Source organism: Colius striatus, chromosome 2 (assembly GCF_028858725.1).
Source record: "Colius striatus isolate bColStr4 chromosome 2, bColStr4.1.hap1, whole genome shotgun sequence".
NCBI classification, from domain to species: domain Eukaryota; kingdom Metazoa; phylum Chordata; class Aves; order Coliiformes; family Coliidae; genus Colius; species Colius striatus.
The window spans coordinates 112,262,203-112,287,923 of NC_084760.1; the positions used below are offsets into that span (position 1 = coordinate 112,262,203).

At 37.5% G+C, this 25,721-nt stretch overlaps 1 protein-coding gene across 4 annotated transcripts in view; it reads left to right on the top strand.

Moving 5' to 3' along the window:
• The window catches only part of AFTPH (aftiphilin), a 45,495-nt gene extending 20,238 nt beyond the window's left edge, over positions 1-25,257 (top strand). The window contains exons 3-10 of one of the 4 annotated variants that reach the window (XM_061989182.1): positions 2,972-3,123; positions 3,637-3,763; positions 4,114-4,170; positions 6,484-6,606; positions 12,493-12,553; positions 14,211-14,294; positions 18,128-18,251; positions 24,018-25,257. In XM_061989182.1, the coding sequence (XP_061845166.1) occupies positions 2,972-3,123; positions 3,637-3,763; positions 4,114-4,170; positions 6,484-6,606; positions 12,493-12,553; positions 14,211-14,294; positions 18,128-18,251; positions 24,018-24,162 (873 nt within the window). In that variant the 3' untranslated portion in view covers positions 24,163-25,257. The other 3 variants (XM_061989183.1, XM_061989184.1, XM_061989185.1) reach the window with 3 other exon arrangements.
• The last annotated feature ends 464 nt before the right edge of the window (positions 25,258-25,721 follow it).

The following is a 25,721-nucleotide window of genomic DNA, read 5'->3' on the forward strand; positions in this document are numbered from 1 at the left end:
TGTTCTCAAATGTTGATCCTTTTCAAGAAACCTGATGCCCGGCTGTTTTCATGATACAATGCCTTTCATCTGCCTCTTTGTTTTCATTTGGGATATGTATTCCTGCTGTATTACAGCAATGGAGTAATAAGCCTCGCCTGTAAGAGAAAAACAAGTGATATGTTGTGGGCAAAGTTAAGTTTTAAAACTAAAGTAAACATGTTTTTGTGTGCTGAAATGTTAGGCTGGAATCTGGAATAGTGTTTAGTTTTACTTCCTAAAAATGTAAATTGTGTCTTAGTTATGATCAAGCAACATGAAACAGCCTACAAATAATGTAGCAAGTATTACACCTTACTATATAGCCAAAATGATCAGGCATTAAGAGCTGATTGTAAGGAAAATGATATACTGTAGAATGTGAGTTCTTATGGTCAAAATATACCAGTAAAATAATGGAGACAGGAAAAAAAAGTATGTCAGGCATGCTGTGTAATTCAGATCTTTTGATAGTGTAGTAGTTGTGACATTTTGACATTATGCCTTGGAAAAAACAACCTGATGTCTCTCCTTGTCAGGCATTTCTTTCACAGGTAACAAAGCTGAAGAGCTGATGTTCTAAGCAAGTTATTTTTCCTGCTTTTTTTGTGGCTAGTAGACTGAACAGATTGAATTCCCAGTTCCCTACTCCTCATCTTGACTTCAATACAAAATCAAGATATTTTGACAACATGATTTTTGCCTCTGTAATGTTTCCTGTGCTATGTTTGCTGATGTACATGATCAGTGGTTTCCTTGAAACAAGAGATGAGGCAAATTTTCAGGTAAAAAAAAAAATCAAATGAGAAATGTTGTCGATAACTATTATGATTATGAAGTAGATACTTTTAAAGTAGGTGCTTTTAAAGGTTTGTCCCAACCATATTGTTTGGTCTAATTAAAATGTGTGACTTTCACTTACCAGCCTCACTTCTCTGAAATCATTAAATTGTATCACAGAACCTTTGTCTGAGGTTTATGTTCGTAAATTCAGCATTGCTGCTGGAGTATGCAGCATCTCCACAGGAGGGCTCTGCTGACATAGCTATACAGGCACACACTGTAGGATACCTGTGGGATTTTTGCCTACTCGATTTCTTTTCCATTTCCCCAGTAGCAAAGCTGGATGCTGCCCTGTGGGCAGTGCAGCAGAGCGTTGGGAAGGTGGCTGTAGAGGAATTCCAAAATAGAGAGATGAAAGTGCTCCTTTTGTGCCAGGCTTGCATCTCCTTCCCCTAGGAAGAAAAGAGAGTACTGTTGTTAAAAACAAGTACATTGGGAAAAACTCTTTAATATCACTTTTATGACCATACCTTGCAATTAATACTTTTTTAATAAGTGCCAAGAGATTGCCGTATACCTGTTTTTAATAGATTGAACTGGAGGAAAAAATATATTCATGACAGTGGCACATCTGATGTCCAAGACGGTTCACAGAGCTGGAATCAAGTCGAAATTCTGTGGCTGTATGGAAATACAGCAGACAGAAGAGATAAAAATGTAAGGGAGGACCTTGAAAAGAGGAAAGCATACCTGTAAAAAGAATGGGAGATTTGTTGTTGTTGTTTTGTGGAGGCTGGAGATTGTTTGAATTGAGATTTTTGGTTTTTAATATTAAATTCAGCTATCAAGGCTCAAGTGGCAAGAATTAGAGCATTTTCCAGTGCATGCTGAAGAATGCCTGGAAACCATTAGTCCCAATATGTCCTCTTTACATTGCTGAAACCTTATTCTGCCCAACAGCAGTTATCATGGTACTGACAGAGACAAAAGTGGGACACATTTATTATGTTATGAAACTTAAACCTGTCTACTTTCCTTAAATGCCAAAGCTTCCTTTCTCCAAAGGGACACTGAAGTGATGGTGACATCAAGACAACCACTGTTAACGAGCAGGAAATCCTACCTGATTTCTCAAAACCATGGAGTATAGATCCATAGTCCTCCTGCAAAACCGAGTATATTTACATATTCTTGGTATGAGTTTATAATGTCTGACCTTCTTTCTGCTGCCTCACAAGAGATAAAGTTGTGGTTATGCTGCTGTCTAGCTGACTCCTTATTCAGCTAAACCAAAACATAGTAGACCTATTTTGTTGGAGTTGGTTTGTTGAGGTTTTTTTAAAAGATTATTTGGGTAGGATAGAAGCATTCCCAAGGTTGGCTTTTAAAGCTTGCAGGATATTGGGATTCAGCATCAATTGTCTGAGTCATGAATGGGAGGAAAGTAATGCTTCTGTTTGAATTAACCCACAAATAGATTCTGGGGCAAGAAATTTAGAAATGAAATGTATTATATCTGACTGTCATGTGAGCAATAACAAGTGAAGCTGGAGATTATGGTTTTCCTGCATCCGAGTCATTGAACCTAACAGGGTTTTTAGGAAGTGTGCAGTCTTTGGATTATAAATAGTTTTTCCCTTATCGTTTTTGAAGTTGTTACCACACCACAAGCATGATGCACATCAGGTTAAGTTTTGTGAGACCTTTAATTGTGTAAATCTTAGAAGCAAAGCTGTCTTCTGAATCAATGTTAAGTCTCAGGCTTGGATTGAAGTACATCATCACTAAGTGAAATTCTATGGATCAATACCAAATTGCTGAGAAAATGAGTTCAGTGAAACCCTTAGCATGTTTAGCTTTGAGACTTTAACACATCTTAGGTAAGCACTTGCTGCACAGGTTTTCTACTGGTTTTTAACAGTAGCTATGGTAAGAACTATTTTGGACTCTACTGTAAGAACTCATGTTGCAGAGGGAAAGGTCCTTACTGTTTCTCAGTAGCTAGCAGCCTGTATTTGGTGCTTAAAAAGTCTTATGATCCTTTGACAGATATTTTGTGGTAAGTGAAACTTTTTTTTTAGCTACATACCGTTTTCTATCTTCTTTTTAATTTTAGACTTCTTTAAAGCAGTTAACAAAACTTGACATAAGTATTTTCTCTTTGCTATAGACAACATTGCTAAGTCGTCTGGAACGAATATTTGAAGTATGTTTTCCTTCCGTACCTGTTCTTGAAGTTGAAGAGGAAATAAGTTCCTTGAATCACTTGTTGGAAGCAGGTGAAAAGCAAGTGACAGCTGGGGAGGCCTTAGCAAATACTGGGTAAGAAGCCACAATGAAGCAAACTTAAAATGACGTAGCAACATGTCTTCTTTGGGAACTTATATCAGTAATTCAAAATTAGTTGTTTTCTTCAAGGGTTTGGAAAAGCTTAGAGTAAAAATGAGCTTTCTGGTAGAATGCTTGTTTGCAGTGACTAAGTATTTCACTAAGCATATCAACTTAGCAGCATATCATCTTCCAAGTGATGTCTCTGAGTTAATCAGAATATTACTTATTAGTTACAGTTGATATAAGTTGCTATATTTATTCATGTGATGATGAAGTCTTAAGTAGGCCTCGTCCTGTCTGCTGTGGACATCAATTTCCAATGAGGAGTTTGAACTATAATTGTTCTGAGAACACTGTGCAGTTTTAATTCCCCTAGGTGTTGTGCTGGGGTGTAAATTTAATTGGAATGTATAATAAGATACTTACATTAAAAAGTAGGGGAAGGATTCAAGGCTGATAAGTTGCTATTCCTCTTGATAACTTGATTTATGATGGATTGTATAGGGAACTGATGGATGTGTGGACAGAGCTGCAGGATATCCACGATGCATATGGACTGAAGTACCAGTGGGGTGGTTCCCACAGCAACAAAAAGCTTTTGTGCTCCTTGGGAATCGACACAAGAAATATTGTGAGTCTGTCAGTAAAACTTGCTTTCTAAATAATGGAGCTGCTTTAAATATAGAATCAGGTGGAAGTCTTTATGTATGAATACTTGTCTCTTAACTGCATAGTTGCACTGAATGTGGCTTTTCATGACAGAGCATCTGACAACTTTTTATGTATTCTGTTAATATTAAAAGTTGCATTAGTTTTTAACCATTGTGTTATATTTAATGTAGTATTTAATCTCTAATATTTGTCTCATACCAGTTATATAACATTGAAAGAAATAATATCATCACTGATACTGATATTATCATGACTGATAATATCATCAACTCTTAGTACTAAAATCTTTTTTGGTTGTTGTTTTAACAGCTCTTTACAGGCAACAAGAAACAGCCTGTTATAGTACCCATGTATGCAGCAGGACTGGTAAGCTCTTCTTAGTGTTATTTTTTGTTGTAGTTCCAACAACTTTATATATTGAAATATATTAAATGATGTGAGGCACCAAATGTGCTGAAAGATATCTTTCTAAGTACAGTTATGGCTTAGGCATCAGTAGAAATGCTATAAAAGAATAATAAAATACAGTTTTCATTATGTGTGCAGGCAGATACTTTAAATGATAAAAGTATCCATTTACTAATTTCATCAAGCAAGCTGCCTATCTAATAAGGTGGGCTAGGTAGTCTAAACTTAGTTTTGAGACATTTTCTAAAAAGGAAAAAAATGCTATTGATGTGCAGCAATAAAAAGTTCTTGTTGAATTTCAACTGTTGTAAATATAAGGTATACATATAACATATACAAGGTATATGTTGGCAGGGGGAACTAGATCATTAAATAGTTGTCAAAATTGACAAAGGAACATCAAAATTAATCAGAGCATCAGTTTGCATCAGCATTTATGGGAAGCATTGGCAATAAGACCAGGTGCTTCAAAGGAAGGTTAAGAACTGCTAAATAGTTACAGTATTCCATGTGTGTAGGAAGTTCTCAGCTCTCTCCGGAGTTCCTTTTTATGCAACTGTTTCTCTGACAGACTGTTAGTTACCTGATTGATCTTAATATGCGTAGGTCAAAATAGATGCATGGTAGTGCTCTGCAGTGTTACTGGCGTGTTAAGAAAAGACTTGCACATCTTTGGCTATTTATGCATACAAAAAAGATTGTATAGCCAATATTGTGTTGGCCCCAGTGCTGGATAAAAATAGCAAGGTAATTTGGATTTCTGTAGATTGAGGTGAAACTCATGTAATCTAATGCAGTAAGATCAACTCTTCACTTAAGCCAATATTGAATAATTCCTGTTTGGCACTTCAGGCTCTCTGCAACATCTGTAGTAGTGAAGAGATTCAGAGGATAATTGCCATTTTTTACTAGAGCAGAATAAGTGTGTTATTTTGTTTTTCTAGAAACCCATGTGTATATATACATATACACATGCATGCAAACACATAAACATTTTTACATGGTCATTCACAAATTGAATATAAAAGGATTAGAGGGTTTTTTGGTATCTATTAAACCAATTTAATCTGTAGGTAAATTTTGTTGAGTGACTTTTACAGTCAGTTTCTAGAGCTGTTCTTTTCTGATGCATCAAGGTCAACTCATGCACTTTGGATGTAAGCATGGAATTCAGAGAGAGAAAACATCTACCATTTGCTGTCTTCTTCCTGAAAGTATTTGTGAGCCAGACCATGTTTGTATGCAACATGTGCAGTTATTTTTTGTAACAAATTGTCGTTGATGATTAATTACCTCCTAAAATTTTTATATACTTGTGCACACTATAAGATGGATAGAGATGGTATGAGTGAAGTGGCTTGCTGCTTTCTATTGCCACGCTCCTTCATGTGTTTCTCCACTGCATTGATTTAACTGGTAGTTAAATTCTAAGCTCTCCTAATGTGATGTAGAAACATTTGTGGTGCAGCTGATCTTGGTGGATGACTCCCTGAAATTATTTTCAAATATGATAGTTGCAAATACAGTGTTTTTATTTGGGAGTTTCTTTTTTCACACCTCATTATTCAGAGATGGTCTGCATATCTTGGTGCAAACTTAGCTTTTTCTGTAGATCTCTTTCTTAATTTTATTCAGGAACACCAGAGATTTTTTTGGACATTGTTCACAGTACTGTCTGTCTTTGAACTGCTTGTTTTAGAAAAAAATATAGTTTTAGTTTTCTTTATGGTTTTTAATGCATTTCTTTCCATGGCAATAATTACTGTTCTTGGTATCACTCTGAAAACTGATAATTTAACTTGTTTCTTTTGAATTACTTAATTGTTGAAATTAAATGAATGCACTTGAACCTTTCTGATGGGCCATTTGATATTTCTAGAGTAGTCTCCACACAATTGAGAGGAGAACATGTCACCTTATCAAGTAACAGTTTCCTTCAGCTTAAATTACATCATTGAAAGTGGAAAGCAAACTCCAGCTAACCACTTGGGTTTCTGCTACTGGCTCTAAAATGTTTCCTAGGCTTAAGGAACCAGGATGATTCTCTCCCCTGCCCCATGTCCTCCTGCTCACCTCACTGAAAGTGTCCCAGAGATATATGGTTACCCCCAAGCCCCTAGCTGAGGGTTGAACTACCTGGTAGTGTGTTTTCTAATGTTTTTGGCATTTGCACTTCTTGGACTATATATAAGTGTGTGCAATTGATTTTTTTGTTTTGTTTTGGGGGTTTTTTGGTGTTATTATTTAATTTTATTAATTTCATTTATTTAGGGTATGTTAGAGCCTACCAAGGAACCTTTGAAACCAATATCTGCAGCAGAAAAAATAGCTTCAATAGGACAGACACCTCCTGTATCACCAGAGATGAACACATGTACATCTGATCAGTTCCAGGTAAAAAATAGAGAAGGAGGAGGAGAGGAAAAGAAAGAATGAAGGAAAGAAAGAATGAGAAGGGGAAATGGGATGCTCTATCTCTCCATATTTAAAATGTCTAGATGTTTCCAAATACTGTATATAAAGGACACGTGTTCCTTGTGTCACATTGAAGTCCTGCTCTTGGATCTGCCTTTCATGTGTGACTGGAAGTGAAACCCTATGAGAAGACTGTAGCACTTGGTGACCAACATTTAAAGTCCTGATGATACCTACTGTTAAACAGCAATTTGCTTTTAAATGCAGTTATTTCCACAGATTTTAGTTGTAACTCTAGACTTGTCCTTCCTCTGACTAGGGTTCTTTATCTTTGATTTTTCTGGAGCTTATTGTGAGAGATCATCCTATCTGGAAGAAAAATCTGTTTTTCTGAATCATCCTAATTATGTGTATACATGTTCTTTTCCTCTTTCTCTTTCCTGTCTTTTTCAGGGTAGCATGAAAAGCAGCCCAGCTGCCTGGAAAAAGGTTCTGAGTACAATCATTTCTAGCATAAATGCCTGGCTTTTGGATTATTGGTCTTCTATGCCAAATTTAATTGAATGATTACCTGTTGAACAGAAAGCTGCTTTTCTGGCTTATCTTATTGTGTATCAGCCCTAAAAGAAGAGTTCAAAGGAGTTTAGGAGGTCTTGAATTTTGTGAATTCTGTTGTGATGTTGTTTTGATATTATAGTTAAAAAAACACTTAAATGTCATTCATGTTGCAATGTCTGTGATTGTCAACAGGCTAATGAGATATGCAGAGACGTTTCATTTTCAGTGTTTGTACTGCAGTACTTGGCACATATTTGGAGTCAGTTGCATCCCTCTAGTGCAGGTCTTGGTTAATCTGCCCTGCTATGCTTGTGACTTCTGCTTAAAGGCATTCCAAAATGAATTATCCTTGTGCTACGCCTGACACTAGGTACTTCTGAGTATAGTGATTTCCTTGCACTCTTTGTTCTGCCATAGTGAAAAGCTCTGTGACATACTTGTATGAGAGAATTTTTTTTTTTCATTGTAGAATGGAAGAGAGTCAGTGGGCTCAGAACTGAGGTTTTGTTTTTTTTGTATAGTAATACATATCTCATGGAATCATAGAATGGCTGGAGTTGGAGGGGACCTCTAGAGATCATCCAGCTCAACTCCTTGCTAAAGCAAGTTCCTCTCCATCAGGTCACACAGGAACATGTCCAGGTGGGTTTGGAAACCTCCAGTGAAGGAGACTCCACACCCTCCATGGGCAGCCTGTGCCAGGGCTCCCTCATCTGAACACCAAAGATTTTCCTTGTGTTCTAGTGAAACTTCCTGTGTTCCAGCTTGTGCCCATTACCCCTTGTCCTGTCACTGGGCACTGCAGAACAAAGACTGGCCCCATCCTCTTGACACCCACTCTATAAGTATTTTTAAGTGTTGATAAGGCCACTCCTCAGTCTTCTCCAGGTTGAACAGCCCCAAGTCTTGCAACCTTTCCTCACAACAGAAATGTTCCAGTTCCCTCATCATCTTTGTAGTTCTCCACTGGACTCTATCCAGAAGTTCTCTATCACTCTTGGGCTGGGGAGCCCAGAACTGGACACAGAACTCCAGATGAGGCCTCACCAGGGCAGAGGAGAACCTCCTTCTGCCTACTGCCCACACTCTTCTTGATGCATCGCAGGATGCTATTGACCTTCTTGACCACAAGGGCACATTGCTGGCTCATGGTTAGTTTACTCTCCACCAGAGCTCCCAGGTTTCTCTCTGCTGAGCTGACTCCAGCAGGTCAATCCCCAGCCTTTAGTGGTGCATGGAGTTGTTTCTCCTCAGGTGCAGGACTCTGCACTTGCCCTTGGTGAACCTCATGAGTTCCTCTCTGCCCAACTCTCAAGTCAGTCAAGATCTTGCTGAATGGCAGCACATGTTGATGCTTCCTGTGCTGCTTAGCACAAATACAATAGTGAAATTGAGCAGCTGACCTGAATATTTGTAACAATGATCATTGCAACCAATCTGAGATGAATCTGAGATGTGGTTTATATTTGAAGGTAGTGTCTAAATTCTTCTTTGCTCTCTTGTTTATCTTGACAATTTGAGGGGTTTATTTCTGTGTTCCTGTGTGCATGTAACTAAGGCAGTAAACAGAATATGAAATAATCCCCTAATTCCTGTTGCCTTTACCTGAACGTGTTGTCTCAAAGGCTTTGTAGGTTTGAAGTAAAAGCCTCTATAAAGGCACAGCAAGTGTAAAAAGAGTATCTATTCCAATAGGCAATTTTTTATTGTGAAGCCCAAGACAGGTAACCTTTCTTTGGTGTTTTGTTGTCGTGTGTTGTGGGTTTTTTTTGGTTTTGTATTTTTATAACAACATGTGCTGAAGTGAGCTTCTACACCATGGCCAAGTCTTCAGGCTCTGAGATTAAAATACATTCCACTGCTTGTTAAAAAGGTTGCTGTCAGGACTCAATCTCGAGTGCTTTCTCTTGATTTGATACTGATCTCAGGCTACCTTAAAGCTTATTTACCTTCTTCTCTTTGGCGCTTTTTTTTTTTTTTTTTGCAAAAAACCCAGAATTCTCCAGATATTTCTGTACTTCTGATATTGCTTCAAAGCATCCTCTTCTCTCAACTTGGGACTATGTTTCTGTGGTGGATTTCAGTGGTAGCTTTGACCCAGGATAACTTTGGAATTTCTTATCTGCCTGGTTTTGTGTAGTGAGTATTACATTAGAATAGAAATTGACAGTGACCCAAAGCTTTCTAGAAGAAAATTACTAGTAATTCCTTTCTGTGGGTGCCCATTATGACACATCTGCATTCATGTAAGTCACCAAATTAGGGATCAGGTTATAATAGAAATCTATCTCTTACACTTGCTGGCTCTTAGGAACTGAACCTTAATTAAACCCCATGGGGTGACAGTCTTTAAAAACACTTTTAATTACATAAGGGACCATCAGGACTTCTAACAATGACAGATGCAAACTACCATATTATTGGCCACCAGCCAAAGGCTTCATCATGGAACTGCCCTCCAGTTACACATATGAGAAAGATCCAAGAACATACATAGCTTTATTGACAGAGTAAGAGAGAAAGATTTGCAGGTAAGAGGTATTTCAGAGCTTGCTGTTCTATCAGATGTGACAGTCGCTTAAAGGTGGTGTCTGAGGAGCATGATTTTCAGAGCTGTTGTGATTTTTGCCAATGAATACACACAATGGAAAATATTAATTACTTCCTTGTAAACCTTTTCCTGAGATGTTTGTGATGTTTATTTGTGGGATTTCAATATTGATATTGTATTTGTATTACAAGCTCTTCTATTTTTTTTCCCCCAGTTTTAAGACAGCAAAATACTTGGGTTTTAATCTTTGTTTATTTTTCCTTGGGTAATTATTGGCACAGAGACAAACATTTACATTTTACTCCTTTGGATTATAAAAGCTCTTGCATAAGACCATTCTAAAGTTACTGCGTGAAAACATCTCTCACTTTTATGCAAGTGAAATACGATGCAGTAAAACCAGCAGGCATTTTAGTTTCCTCTTTTTCACTTCCTTAACATTCAGAGTAATACTCTGACAGCTGAGTATACTTTTTCATTTCTGTACCATGTCCTGTAATCTAAGATGGAGGGAGGAGTGAGAGCAGTTTGCCCCAATTCTCAATATTCTTCTAGATTGGCCACTTTTCCTTACAGCATGTTATTAAAATAATGGTTCTTAATGCAACCTTGCAATCTCTGAAAGACAAAACATTATGTTCCCATTTGCAGGGCATGTTCTCATTGTCTGAGACTTCAATGCTGCATTCAGGTGTCCCAGTATAGTTTTCTTAGGGCCAAGGTCACTAGAAACTAAAAACTTTTCCTTTCTGTTTAATTGTCTTTTACCTCTACCCTCTCCTTTCACTTTGCTGTTCTATAGACCATGGCTTGCCAGGTGGGCTCTGCTTTACTTGCCATCCCCTCTCTTTTGCAAGTGAAGTCAGCCTAAAGGTCTTATCCCACAGAGCAGACTGATATGCTTAATATGTTCTTACAGATTTGGAGTCAGATGATTTCTGCCCTCCTCCCCTGCCCCATTTTAGGAAGAATTCATCACATCCTTTGTCCTCTCCTTGCCAAATCTGAGAATTAAGTTGTCATTAAAGGGAAAAAGCTTAGACAGCGACTGGTACCATCTTTTCCATGCAGCTGTCACACTCATCAGTCATGACTCAGTCTTTTGACACAAAATATAGTGGGTGTTTTCTTCAGTAAGTGAGAGTTGGTAGGAAGCTACTTTGTTCCAATTTAAGTTCATTTTCCTCAGGGCAGAAAGCTACTAAATTGTCATACTCTCCTTCTTTTTTTACAACCCACATTTAATGTTGATATATCTTGGATGTGACAAACTTTAAACAAGCTATGGATGATAGTGATCATTACTTTATCAGGTGTAGCTTCCAGGCTGCTAACATTATGTTTCCATGCAAATGATTTCAATACCAGTCATTTCATTACCAAAGCAAAGTAAAAAGTGTAGCGTCAGCACCTTAAGCTCCATGGAGTGAATTCTGTTCAGGTTGTGCTCAGTACTGGAAATATTTCCAAGTCATTAGGTAGGAAAGATTTTTCTAGGCAATGTATTTACTATAAGTAAATACAGAAGTCTCCAGTTCCCCTCATTTTTTCTTTCTGTAAACATCTGTCACCTGGCAAAAGCCTCCTACAGTCAGCTTAATTAAACAAAGCCAGCTGAAGTTGTTACAGTCTTGATTCATGAATCTGCATATATATGTTTTTAGTGTTGGATAGTTGACAGTTTTTAAAAGTAAAAAATAATGAAAGGTTGACTTTCTACAAAAGTAAAGAGAAGGTGTGTCTGTAGTGATGCATTTTGAATAATGCTGCAGAGGCCCTCCATTGCCTTTGTTCTGTAAGTGTCATTGTTCCATTGGAAACTGAGAGCACATCCTTTCCCAGTATTTTGTGGGGGAGAGATCAGAAATGTCATGCACAGAAGTAGAAAGATCAACTTATTTGGGGCATTTCTGATACTGTCCCATCAGTTTGTGTCCTTGAGAATACAGGAGGACGGCACTTACAAGTTACACTGCACCTGAACATACTTTCCCCATAAAGCATTGTCACTGCTGCCTGCTTGATTTACCTGTGTGTGTGCAAAAGAAATAACAAGAGGAAACAAAAAGGCAAGGATGGGCTCCCAAGGAATCAGCATTTCCATGCTGCTCTTGGTCAAGTGTTGTTACCAGTGGTGTTAGTTTATATATTGGAATGAGTTATTTGTTAAAGAATAATAAATCCCAGGATTTTTCTTTTAAGGAGGGTGGAATGGGAGGGTGTTGATGGTGTTGATAGTTTTCCCTCAGGATTAAATTTCCCTAAGGATTAAATCTGTTAAAACAAACCTAAAAAGTCATGGGCTGTTTGATGGTAAATAACTGATTTTATATATAATCAGGACAAAGTGTGGATATACTGACAGCTTTCCCTAATAGCTCTGTCCAAAATTTGTCCTATACTTATGTATACTTTTAATGCAAAAATACCTCATCTTCTATGAAAGTAATAATAGTGTTGACCTATGCCTTAAGGTTTTTTTATCCAATTCATATGTTTTAATTAATTTGCAGATCCTATTTTAATTAGAAGTTACCTAATCTGTACTGTTCAGAAATTAATGAGACTTCCTATGGTAGAACAAATCTACTTTGAATCTTTACTGCATATTATGAAAATACACACCTCCCAGAAGTTTGGTCTTGCTCATTTAGTATTTTAGTATTTAGACGCTAAAGAATCTGTTGTTTGAACTGCTTTGCATTGTTGTAACTTGAACTGACTGTAAAATCTGATTTCTGACTTTTCAACTCTAGGAATCTCTACCACCTGTCCAGTTTGACTGGAGTAGCAGTGGCCTTACTAACCCTTTAGATGGTACGTCTCTCCGTAGAGCCTCTAGCACCAGAGCTAGAGATAAGAAAGCTACAAAGTTCAGACAAACATCTATCTGCTGATTATTTTTTTTAAAACATACACACACATATATATTAAAAATATATATATAATATTTATTTCTTACTCCTAACTTTGGAAATTCAGGCTTTCTTTCTGATTAACTGTGCCCCTATGTGAAGCATTATGTAGTTCAAAAAATGCCGAGTTAAGTATTATTTTAGATTCCTGCCATATGTTAGTGACACAGTGGCAATATTAACACTTCATTATGTATCACTGCAGATTATAATGAAACTCTGAACAAATGAGTGTTTTAGACTGAAGAGTTTACTTCTTAAAAGTGTTTTTCAACAATGAACTCCAGACATCCTTTGAACGACCAACTTGTGTATAGTGGCTACTTCAAAGCACAATGTTTTAACCACGAACTGTTTGCAAAAGATGCACTTCTTGAGCTGAAAGTTTTCAGATTTACAGATAATTTTATATTGAAAAAATGTGACTTCATCTGTTATCACTTTTGCTTACATTCCAGAGCTAATTATAGCTTAATAGATGAAACTAAAGAGGTAGCTACGAAATTATTTGTATCTGTAAATGTGTATAGTTATCATGTAAAAGACCCTTCACCTACGTCTATTTTAATAGCAAAGTGAGTTGTGCCACCATCTCCAGTCTCAGAAATGTAAGTGCATGCAAAGGAAATAAAACAAGTTTGGGAAATTTGTTCAATTGACAGACTAGAAACCTGTAGAGAAAGTGATACCTTTGTGAGGAGCTTGCTAACAGCAATTAATTCATGGCACATCAGTTGTTCAAAGGCAGATTAAACCAAACTGCATCTCTTACTACACTGGTGTTGCCTCACAATGTAGTTTCAGAACATGAGGGATGTAAGAGTTTGGATAGCAATATCATGGTGCTGAAGGAAAGCCTGGATGGACCCTTTTGCTGTTGTCTGGTGTCTTACTTACTTCAGTCAATCATCATGCTTTCTTTTTAACAAGCAACTTCTTTAAAATGTATCTTGGTTTAATTTCTGGTTTAGTACTAAAGGGGAACAGTATAACTTACCAGTGAGGAACTGGAAATAAGAGTGGCATTTCTTACCCTGTATTCACATTGCTTGAAGATAATGATAATTAGTAGCTTAAAGCTGCTAAGTGAAACTTTAAAGGGTTCTCTTTTTTTGGTTCTTTGCTATTTGGGGATCTGCTAAGTCTTCCTGATGAAAGAATGGCTTTCAATTTCAGTGGGGAGAGAAAAAGCTCTCTACATTCTATCAATTGACCTATATATTGTTTCCCTTTAAGTGATCACATCTTTCTCTCTGGGTCGTGCTGGTTCTCTTTCATTTTAGATTGAAATAAATATTTCTATTTTCCAAGTCACTAGTGTTGATTTCCTTGCTGCATTGTACATGAGGAAATGTGCACTGAATTAAGTTGTTAACATTTTAGAAGGTACAAACTAATACTGTAAGCATTGTTTTTTCATGTCAATTTTTAAATTGCGTACTGAGTACTAATTATAACTTGCATGTTCAAGTGTGTGTCTTACCCCTTTTTACACATAAACCCCTCCCTTGGCTTACCTTCTATATGGCTGCCTACCAACACGGTCACTGAATTTCAAGCTAGTGGAGGTTCCACTCTTCTGAACCTTGATTTCTTTGGGCCCGTGGATGACAGTAGCTCTAGCAGCACCACCACAATCCCAGGTCAGCAGAGTGTTAAAACCACAACTGTCATATTATAACGACTTACTAAAAGCATGAGCACATCACTTGACTTTCCTACAAACAAGGAGAAATTTTACATTGCCTTGCTCTAAAATGTCTTTCTACTGCGTTTTTTCCTTTTATCTGTGTTCTGTTTTCTCATGTTTTGTATCAAGTGCCAAGTATTTAAAAGGTACTGTCAGCTCTGTGTTTGTCACGTGCTGAAGGAATGAATGGCTCTCTTGCTACTGCAAACAAGATGTTAAAACACTTGTTTCAAATCAGAAATTTTCAAAGTTAACTTCTCTGAGCACTGAAGAAAAAATGCAAAATGCTGTAGATGTGACAATTCCCCAAAAATGAGCCTTGTTCTCTCTCCTGAATGAGTTCCCCCAAATTAGGGGATTATGATGAGTGAATATAAAATCACAGGGCTTAACATCTCTCAACCCCAATGGGGTTTGTTGCTACCAGGAGGTTGTCAATTTTTTCTTTCTATAGTTTACCAATATTAAAGATCAAGTGAAAAAAGTGTTTTAACAACATTCCTAATAGAAGACAAGGATAGCTGCATGTTTGTGGGACATTAGAAGTCTGTGAACGTTAATTATGAAGCCAAAGCACTTTATCTGCAACTTACTCCCTTAAAAGGGAGATGGAAACACTGCTTTCTGTTGAATCATATGTAAAAGCTACTGTATGGTTTTAATATGCTCCATGTATTTAATGTGAGCTTGTGAAAACCTATGAATTACAGAAATACAGAATGAATTTCTGCAGGAATTTAAGGGGCCATTTGGGGGATTTATCCCAGAGTATAGTTTAAGTAGATAAGGCAAATAGTTTTTTAATACAATTCCTGAAGCCTGATAATCACTTTCCTCATAGGAAGGGGGTTTTATTTCCTCTAAGTGATTTTAATTTAAAAAGTCAAATTAAGAAGTTTGGGGTTTTCTTACATTTCAAGTAAGTTGTAATTTTTGTTTTTAAAACCCTTTTTTAGTTTTAAAGACAATTGAAGGCAATTTTATAGCATCACATTCCAAATGTCTTTTTATACCACCCTTGAGAAATGTCATTGTCAGATGAAAGACAGCAGGTTTTGTCGTGGAAGGTTTGGCTAGCAAATTCAAGATGCTCCAGTCTTACAGATTCTTTTAAGTGTGTGCAAATTTATCAGCATAAGTCATCAGTACCTAGAACATACACTGCTTGTGCAGTCAGTCAGTTTCTTGTGTCCTGATGGTGTGCACACTTGAAGTTGTTGTTGTTTTATGAAGTTAGAGATATTATCACCTTCCCTGGTACGCCCTGTAGTGCTATTTTTTGTTTTGTTTTGGCTTTTCTTTTCTCCTGACTTGTTTCTGGGAAAGTCATTTGTTTCTTGGCTTGCAGCTCGTGTGTTTGTGTATGTGTAGGAGCTTGGTGTGGGGTTTGGTTGGCTAACTTTCCTTCAATATCTCATTAAGGTTTTGCAGTGCTTTCCTTAAATATTCTCTAAATCATTTGTATAATATGGAGAATATGCAACTCTTAAAAGAAATTGAAATATTTGATGAAAATGAAATAATTGAAAGACAAATTGTTAGATCTTTTGGCTTAAAGAAGAAACTTTTATCAGTAGTAAAGTTTGTTCTTTGTCTGAAGACTTTAGTTTTAATTACTATAGATCTATGCTGTGTTCTTCTCAGTCTGATTTCATCAGTAGCCAAAATAACTTTTTTATTATAAAAGTTTGCATTTTACACCATGAACAGGGATTTACTTATTACTAGCGTGTTCCCACAGATTTATTGTATTGTTTTACACTCCATGTTAATAGTTTAACATAATGTAGCTAAGTAAGAGGTGCCTAAAGAACAGTAAATTCAGCAGCAACATTGCACTACAATGAAAATGAATTCAGGACCATAAATGTGAACATCTGATTAATGTAACTTAGAAGGTTGCATTTGACGTTTGTTGCAGAGTTGCATGTCAAAGGACTCCTCTTTCCAATTCATTTAACAATTTGTACCTTAATGGGATTTCACAGGCTTCTGCAAGTGTGTTTCTTCAAGCCTTCCTCTTCCTGATTGAAAGTGGATATTTTATGGAATAGTTGGGCTTTTTCCTGTTTCCCCATTCTGTAAACATCTGACAATACTTAAAGTCTTGGTATACTGGTCTCAGTACGTTACATATTTTTGATATGTTGCTTGAAACTGGACAAAATTAACTTTGAAAATCTGTATGTTGAAACGACAGCTGATTAATTTCTAATTAACTCATTAAATTGAGCAAATCTTCTCCCTGCCCCTTCCTTACCTAACCCTGCAGCTTAACCAGATGATTTCTTAATTTTACTTTTTGGTCAGCTTAGTTTCCTAACAACGAAACAATCTCTGACTTGTGCACAAACAACAAATGATCAAGACGCTGCTCAGGGAGAGTTCATGCAAAGCAGACGTGAGGGTTATTATAGTTACTGGGTAGTAAAAGCAGGACAATAGGCACAGGATTTTGGTGGGTTTTTTTTGAAGTTAGTAACTTTTCAGTATTTCAGGAGTATTTCTAAAAATGTCTTGAATCTAGGCAAGTAAACTGAGTAAAAACATCAGTACATAAATGCTGGGTTTATATTGAGTAGCTGCATGGGACCATTGTGTGAAAGCACATACGGTGTTTGTTCTACCGTAGTATGAAAAGCTTCTGCATTGTCCAATCCAGCTGGCACTAGTGTTACACTTGTTTAGAAAGCAGGTGTCTATAAAACATTATGCTTCTGTATAAAAATCCTACACTGCTTTTGGAAAACGTTTGTAGTTGTGGATGGCAAATATGCACACTTCATTTAGACCCGTGCAGTGTAAAATAGCTGAAACTGTAACTAGAGAAGTATCAGCCATTTAAAATGCTTCTGAGCAACATGTGTTGTAGCAGTCTTTCCTCTTGATTTATTATGATAACTCTAATTCCTAGAGCCTTTTTTAAAAGAAAAAGTACTTAATATCTGGAAATTCTAGAACTACTTCCTACTGAAGTGATGCTTGATATCAGAGGTAGGATTTTACCCATACATAGGTATTATTCTGGATTCAGGTTTCTGCTGTTTGCATTGTTTTCAGAGTGACCTCTGCAAATAAAACTTGAAATTCAGTCACCAATGTATGTGACATCAAAATTCAGCATCTGACTTAAGATATCTGAAGCTAGGAAATCAAGCCTGAAATATCAATATACATGATGCTTTATAAATACTTGACAGATGAAAAGGAGTACGTACTAAAAGTTTTGTTAGCTTTATACATCTTAGCATGTAACTGTTTTAATGATGTTTCACCTGTTTGTATCTTCAAACCTGCTTTTCCTCACTTAAAAAAATCTAACACAGCCTCTTGTGAAATGCAAGATAGCAAATGGACTCTGATGCATGCTAGTGTTGTGTATAATCTCTCGCTAAAGAGTTGGTCCCTAGTAACTTGCAGTGTTCTTTTAATGTTGAGCTAAAGTCATTGAAACAATCCAGTTTAAGACAGCTGATGTGTTTACAGGTGTTTCACTCTAAAAGAGAAACCAAATTTGTTTTCTTTACTCTCAGACTGAGAACCTTGTATGCCAGACTTGATCCAATGCATATGTGTTTTGTAGTACAGCTGTAAAAGCTACTGAGAAAGGGTGGGGAGAGAAGTGTTTCAGAAACACAGACGTGTTCTGTCTTGTTCTTTTTCATGTATCTTGAAATTATAAATGATTCAGATGTTTACAGAAAACACTCTCTAGCAAGTTGGTCTGTGGCTAATTATGACTCTGCTGGCCTCTGACCATCACTGATTATCATTTTGTACTGTAAGGTGTGGATCCTGAGTTGTATGAATTGACAACCTCAAAACTGGAAACTTCCAATGCAAGCAACAGAGTGACGGATGCATTTGCAAGACTCATGTCCACAGTGGAGAAGGCAAGCACGTCTACAAGGTAAATAATTCTTTGTTGTGCTTTTTTTTTTCCCTTCTTTTTTTTTAAGGGTGGCATGAAATTTGAGAAGCGTGTGTGTTCTATTTTAGGTCAGAAGTTCTTGAGTGATCAAAGTGGTTAAATTTAATGAGTACATTGTAAGGAGTAAATTCATTGTACTGTATTTTGTATTTCAAGTTATCATAGGGCTCTAAAATAAGGTGAGAAAATGAGCTGAAAGAAAAAGATCACCAGTATAAAAATTGGAAAGTTAGAGCTAAAGACTGAACTGGAGGAACTGACTTAGAAGAACAGAGCTGATCGCTAAGAACAACAGTAGACTGGAAGACGCAGTTCAGTCATCTGGGGCTTCGACAGGGGGCTCCTCAGTCCTCTGTGTAATTTATGGAATCTTCCACAAGTAAAATGATAAAACAGACCAATAACTATGGCAATATTTCTCCCTTCCTATGTATTTCTAGCACCTGTCAAAACTCCAGTAACAAACATCAGATTCATTTCACTGTTGTAAGTTAAGGAACAAGCATGTAGTTGGTTTAGGATGTCCTTTCTGTTTTATCTCATGTGAAGTTCTATAGATTTTTTTACAGGTAGAACCTATATAGTTATCAAATGTAACAATGACCTGTTAAATGGGTACAAGATAGTCTGTCCATTTACAAGCTTATATTCTTCAGGTTTATTTTTCAAATGCATATTTTAGCAGTAGAATCCTGGACTGTCTTGACGTGTAATTAATGCCTGTGACCATTAAAAGAATCTCTGTTTCTCACCAAGTAAAACGTTCTTATTGATGACCAAATGCATGCCTCAACATGCAACAAATGTTAGTTGCTTTACATCTAATAAATAGTTACATATCCTTACTTGTGAGTGAGCTTTAGAAGGCTTATTCAGCACTCTTAAAACCAGTTTCCTTGCACCATAGCACTTAGAGTGAAGAATCGTGGCAAGTGTAGTGATTTGTAATGGTGGGAGATAGCTGGCTTTCTTGAAATGATTAAAGCAATTGTTGAAGAGCTCTTTTGAAACATGTTGTTGCATTGAGAAAACTGTCTTTTGCTAGTTTTCCTGCAGTGAAAATGTTCAAAGTGAACACTGAATAAAAAAGATCACCAAGCCGTGAAATTTCAAGGGAGAACCAGTAGAGGGAACTCCACACTTCAGTGCTGATTTTTGTCTCCTCTTTAGGATTGCCTGTTTTCTGTCTATTTAGTATATAAATTCTTCCTGAAGATTGACAAATGGGAAAGTTTAACTGTCACTAATTAGAAAACATAGTTACAGCTGGAGTGTTTTTGTTACATATTTTTAAGCCGAGTTTAAAAGGAAACAGAAATTGAAAGCAGGACGTACAAAACTCAGAAATGTATCTTAATTACTTTTTCTCCACTCATTTCTACCTGCTTGCTTTAAGATGTCTTAGCTTACTTCTTTACAAAGAAACAGGAAAGTCTGCTTTGCTTAAATAAATGTTGACCTTCATGTTTCTGTATTATTGTTTTGTGATACAACGGGTTGAGGTGTTTTCCAATGCTTCCACAGTGCACTCAAAAGCTCTTACTGCACTGTTGAAGCTCTTTATCAAAATATCAAAGTTCTTCCCCCGTTCTGGAGAGGATTGCTTGCTTAGAGAAAGAAGTTCTAGGTCTGTGCTGTGGCAATCTATCAGGCTGTAGAGAGAGGCTGAAGACCTCAGCCTTGATGGTTGGGTTCAGGTTTCACTGTTCAATACATTTTGTATGTTTTTGTCAACTTTGAATTTTAAAAATGTCAAATGTGTTTGTGGATTTTTTTCTTTTCTGATTACATTTCTTTTGGAGAACATTAAATCTGGTTCTCTTGTTTGTCAAGCTAGAAAGCTTCAGAGAAATAAGACGGTCCTATCTCAACAGTATGCAAAATGTATTGCAGTATAGTAGCTTTTTGTAGTAAAATTGGCTTTCTTTTGATTTTTTTTTAATGTATTTCTTCTTAATGAACTGGAAAGTTTAAAATAAGAGTGGCTGGGTACAGCCAGCTCAACAAGGATGGCATTCATGCACCAACCTGGCAATATGAACTCTAAACAATTAATGGTAACTGACTAGAGGAGAATATGGTCAGTGGTTTAACATCACTTTGTTGGCAACTTCAATTGTGCAGACGTTCTCTCTTGTCTGTAACTTAACTAAACTCAGGATCTTTAGGGTAAGGTTTAGTGCAGCAGATCCCATTGCTCATGTGAAGAGCCACCTTTTACCTGAAATAGCCTCAACTTTTGTTTGCAAACCCATCTGCTGAAGCTGGAAAGTCAGTTTCTGAGAAGGAAAATGTTGAGAGAGGAGGGGAAACTTCCCCTTTGGCTTGAGCCTGAAACCTTGATGGCAGCAGTAAGCACTGAAGGTCAGGGATCCAGTACAGCATTCCAGAGACTCTGCAGCCTTGCCTGGTTCCATAGAATTGACAGAGATCAACAGTTTATCTGCTGTCTTTTTGAAGGAAAGCAGAGCACAGATACCTTTCCAAGAAATGACTGAAACCCTCATTTTAAATGGAAATATTCCTTGGGGGTAGTGTTGGATGGAGCAAGCTGGCTCTTATTTACAGAGGGACTTTTAAAGTGCCTTTCTGTAATCAACTCTTTGTTGCCATTAGAGCCTGACCTTGCTGGTGCTATCCACAAAACCCTTTGCAAACATGAGAGCTGATTGAAGTCTTGAAAGATTTGAACACTGCAGGAAGGGGTTGGAGTGCAATTCAGAACAGTGAGATGTGATGCATCAACAGAGAATTCCCTATTTCTTGCTGAATTTTCTTGCAGCAACTTTCCTGCCTGTCAGCCTGGCTGATTTCCTGCTGCTTACTGTTAACATGCCTTTAGAAAAAAAAACCCATGCCAACAGGCACAGTTGTTTGAGTAAGGGAATCCCTTCTATCATCTGTCTGTGGAGAAAATGTGACCTAGTGTAAGAGAAGAGATGGATGGGGGCAAAATGTTCTGTAGAGGGTAGTTTTAAAACCTGAATGAGACGGAGACCTTGTTTTAAGCCAAGGCTGGGTCCTTCCATGTCATAGTACTCAAAAGGTCTGGTTGCAAAGCAGACAGAAGTAGTACAGGTGCTTCTGATGATCCACTCACTCAAGTGTCCATTCTGTAAGCTGTTGTATATAGAAATTAAGAATGCACAAGCAAGTGAAGCTCTGCAACACTCCCCCACAGACCTAGGTTTAACAAAAAACAATGCAGATGTCTTAAGCAAAAGTTAGTTAATGCACTTGGCATGGTTACTTCTCTTGACAGTATCAAAAGACACTGAAGTTATTTGGCAGTTTGGTAAGTTCTAAGGGTCAGACCAGACTGCAGTGATGTTGCTACTTTGACTTTTAAATTTAGAAAGCTACTGAGTGATTCTTTAGGGTTGCCCTGGTGATATTTGCTGCAGAAGGTGTTGAGTGTTACCCATAAGAGGTACTGGCAGTGTCCAGTTTTATTGCCTTCGAGAGGAACCTGGTCCTCTCCATTGAGAAACAGAGTTTAGGCCATCTCCTCCCTCTCAGCACCGAGATAGTTGGAAGAAAAGGTTTTGAGCCTCATTACCAAGTGATTGTGTCTATGACTGTAACTTGGTCATAGTTAAATAATGTTTGCTGTGTTCTAACTCATCCTTTTTTATAGATGCTTTTTACAGAGCACATTAAGTAGATAAATGAGTGCAAAGGGCCTCCAGCTAGGAGGGGAGCATTAGAGAATCAGATGGGATTCACATCAGACCGTGCACACTGGTGTGCATGTTCTGCAGTGATGTTGCAGAGACCAGGCAGTATAGCCGGAGCAAGAGCATGTGTGATAGAAGTCTTGCCGGTGACCACCAAATCAAATGCAGCACTGCCTCTGGGACCCAGCAGTGCCAGTTCTTATCATGCCACAGTTAAGCAGAGGAGGAAGAGGCATATAAATAGCAAGGAGTGTGTGAGCTCCATCTTGATGCCTGCTTAACAATTACAGGAACTCCTTTTAATGCAGATCTCTGACTCAGCCCTCTTCCTTTGGCTTCCTCTGTCAAACACTCCTTTGTTAGCTGTAGGTCCTCGATCACCAGGAGTTTGTACCTTTAAGAGGCTTGTGGTAAGTGATTACTAATAGTGGCACCAGATACTGATAACACAGTGGTGGGTGAGAACCACATTTCAACAGCTCAGAGATAGTCCTTCAGCACAAACAGAGCTGACTGTGAAGCTGTTGGAGAAGGAGGCACGTATTGGCTCTCTGCTGCTTCCTTCAGTAAATCCAGCACACAGCTTTGTTTATCCTCCAGAATTTGGTAATCTGCCTAGTCAGTGGCTCATGAAATTCCACTGCAGCAGAGAAAAGAAAATATTGCTATTCTAGTGAAGGAAAGTCAGATTTAGTATCTAGGCTGCCTCATCTAGAGATCTTTCATCAAGTGGAGACTTCAAGTAGCAAACAAAAGTGATAGTTCAGTGTCAACACAATAATCAGTGATGTCAAGGATGAGTTTGACTCCAGCTCTTTTTTTTTCTTGTTCCCTTCTCCTAGCTAAGAAATTCTGAGACTGCTGCTGAGGCAAACACATAGCCTCCTGATTTCTGACCAGTTCAGGAAACAATCCTGATGCGGGCTGACAAAAGAAAATATAAGTAAATGCTACTTCATGACCAGAGTGATCATTTCCCTCTCACCGGCCTGGTTTCAAGTTTAGAGCTAAGATAGAGTGTAGAAAGGAAATTTCTGAAGTGTTCTAGGGAAAGGCATTTTATTTGGTTCAAGCCTTTTGTCTCAGATTTTTGCTCTAAAGATGAGGGAACTTATTTAGCTCAAATGTCATTCCAGGACATAGCAGGTGCCTTTTTGGAACTGGAATAATGTTTGATGGAAAACTGAGTATTTTCGTAATAGGCAGTGTTCTTCAAAGATAAACCAGATGCCTGTAAAGATGTTTGGACAGGGCAGGAGGTCTTCTGTGTCAGTGTGAGATAGGCTTCTTTTTACTGAGGAAATGTGAGGGGTTTGCATAATAGTGAGAACCAAGCACATGGGATTCAGGCCTCTTTATTCACTTACTCTCAGTAATTCTTGTGAATAATGCAAAAGGCAAAGTAAACACCAAGGATTCCCAAACTACTGTACCTATCCTTATGGCTACACATCCTACTGCACTTCAAAGCAAGTAGCTGCAAGTCCTGAGCCACTTTCTGCTGCTGCTGAGCCCTGGGGGAGAAAAAGGGTTTGTGGATCCCGGTGTAGAGCTGTATGACGTATCAAGCTGAGAACCATCGCAGTGGAAACACAGCATAAGTACCCTTTTATTTTAAAAGCATGAAGTTAGGAACTTCTTAGTGTCCTTTCAAGATTTATCCACTTTTGTTTGAAAGATTATCCTGGCTTTAGGTAGTTCAGAACTAATGCTTCTATTATCTTCTCCCTAGAATATGGGGATGGTTGTCTCTTCAAGTGAGTCTCTCCACACTGGAACCTGCCAAAAAAAAAGGGAAAAATAGCTAAAATTAACATCTGAATAGGAAATCTTTCTCTTTTTTCCGTATTGCCACAATATACAGGAACACTTTACTGGCTTGCTGTATTAACATTTTGTTGGTAGGCAGGTAGATATTATAAACATTAGACTACCTTCAAGTAGCTCACAGAAGTGCCTGTCAATAGGAGACAAACTGACAGAACATTGCTTCAATCAGTGATTCTTTCAGTGATCCAGGGGATACCAGGTACTGAATTAATGCACTTTGTTCTTTTCTTCTCAACAGGAAGCCTAAAAAGGAAGAACATCTTAGTGAAGAGGCTGCCAAGGTGATTTCTAGCCTTCCTGACTTAACTTTCATGCATGCCAAGGTGTTGATGTTCCCAGCCACATTAACACCTTCAACAAGCTGCCAAGAAAAGGTAGACTAAAGTGATGTGAATTGGACGTTTTCTATTGATTTTTTTTTTCCCCTTCCCTCTGTGGGTAATAAAAAGCAATCTTGCTTTAATTAAAAAAAAAAATCAAGTTCAGATGATTTGTTGGTAAGCAGCACTAGAAAGGTATACATAATAATGTATATTTATTTACATACTGGAATCCTAAATTTATATTAGAGAAAAATGTAAATAATTGGGGGTAAATCTTTTTTGAATATCTATTCTTTTTGTTGTGCTGGGGTGTATACATTTCTGTCTTTGTGAAATACACTGGTGGTGTCCTTCTTAAAAAAAACTTTAAATAAAAGGGTTTTTTTTAAAAAAAAGAATAAATCCTAGAAACACAGAATGAAAACTTCAATCTTCACAATCTGTGAAGTCCCCCTTAAAAGTTTTCAGGTTGCATTGAGCATCTTTTTCTTCATATACTAAAATACTTATTACTGGGAAAAAAAAAACCCAAAAGGTTACGTTGTCCCATTGTGGATTTTCACTTTGTTTCTTTCAAACTCAGCAATTTCTTTTGTGTTTTAACAAGCTTAAGGTGTGTTTTATTTCCTTTTTTCTTCTCCCCCATCCCTTCCCCCTCTTTGATTGGTTGGCTGATTAATTTTTATGTTCTTAAACTTGAATAGTACGGCTCTGTCACTATTTAGCCTTCTGAAAGGTATGCTGTCAGTAACTGCTTGGTTCCAGTTATGGGTCACTGTCAACTTGATTTTTTTTGCGGGGGTCATTAGAAGGTTGTCTGCTTTTAATCAGTTTGATTTGGAAAAGAAGGACCAAAACTCTTATGAATGTCTTACAATGAACTTTACCTGTTACATTTTTATGTTCTGTTGTACCACTATTCCTGTTTGATTTTTTTGCACAGTGTAAAATGACATAATCATAGATTGCTATGGTTTTAGGCTGTATATACAGTAAAAAACTATGGGTTGTAAATGTCTGGGGAAATTCCTATGGAAAAAAGAGAGCTATGTAGAAGAACCTCTAAAAAGGTCAATGTGCATGCCCAAGGTCTTTTGAGATTTAAGTGTGTAAATTTCCTTTTAGCTTACACAAAATAAAATAATTTAAAAGATATGTATGTAGTCTGCTGTCTTCTTATACAGAATGGGAATATTATTCACCTCTGGTAGTGAAATCGTTGCCCTGCATTAACAGTAGCAGCTTCTCATTTGTGTTGCAGGGTCATGCAGGAGGAGAAGCAACCTGTTCTTTGATTGTCCTGTCAGTCTAAACATGTTGGGATGTAGTTCTTTTGGGTTTTTGTTTCTGTCTTCAGCTTACCTGCTGTCTTGTACTAGAATGACTGTGGCTCAAGGCATGCTGGTGTCTTGGGTTAGAGACTTCTTCACAGTGATTGTCAATACTCAGGTGGAAGAAACACAAATTATGGAGAGGTGAGAGAGATCACCTGGTTTTGCATATTTCTTAGCTAGAAATGAAAATGTAGCATTTGCTGAAGTTTCTTAGTCGGTTTGCACTGTAGCTCTTTCAGCAGCATCTGCAGAGGATTATCAGTGCAGTGTCTGTGGGGAAGGCGT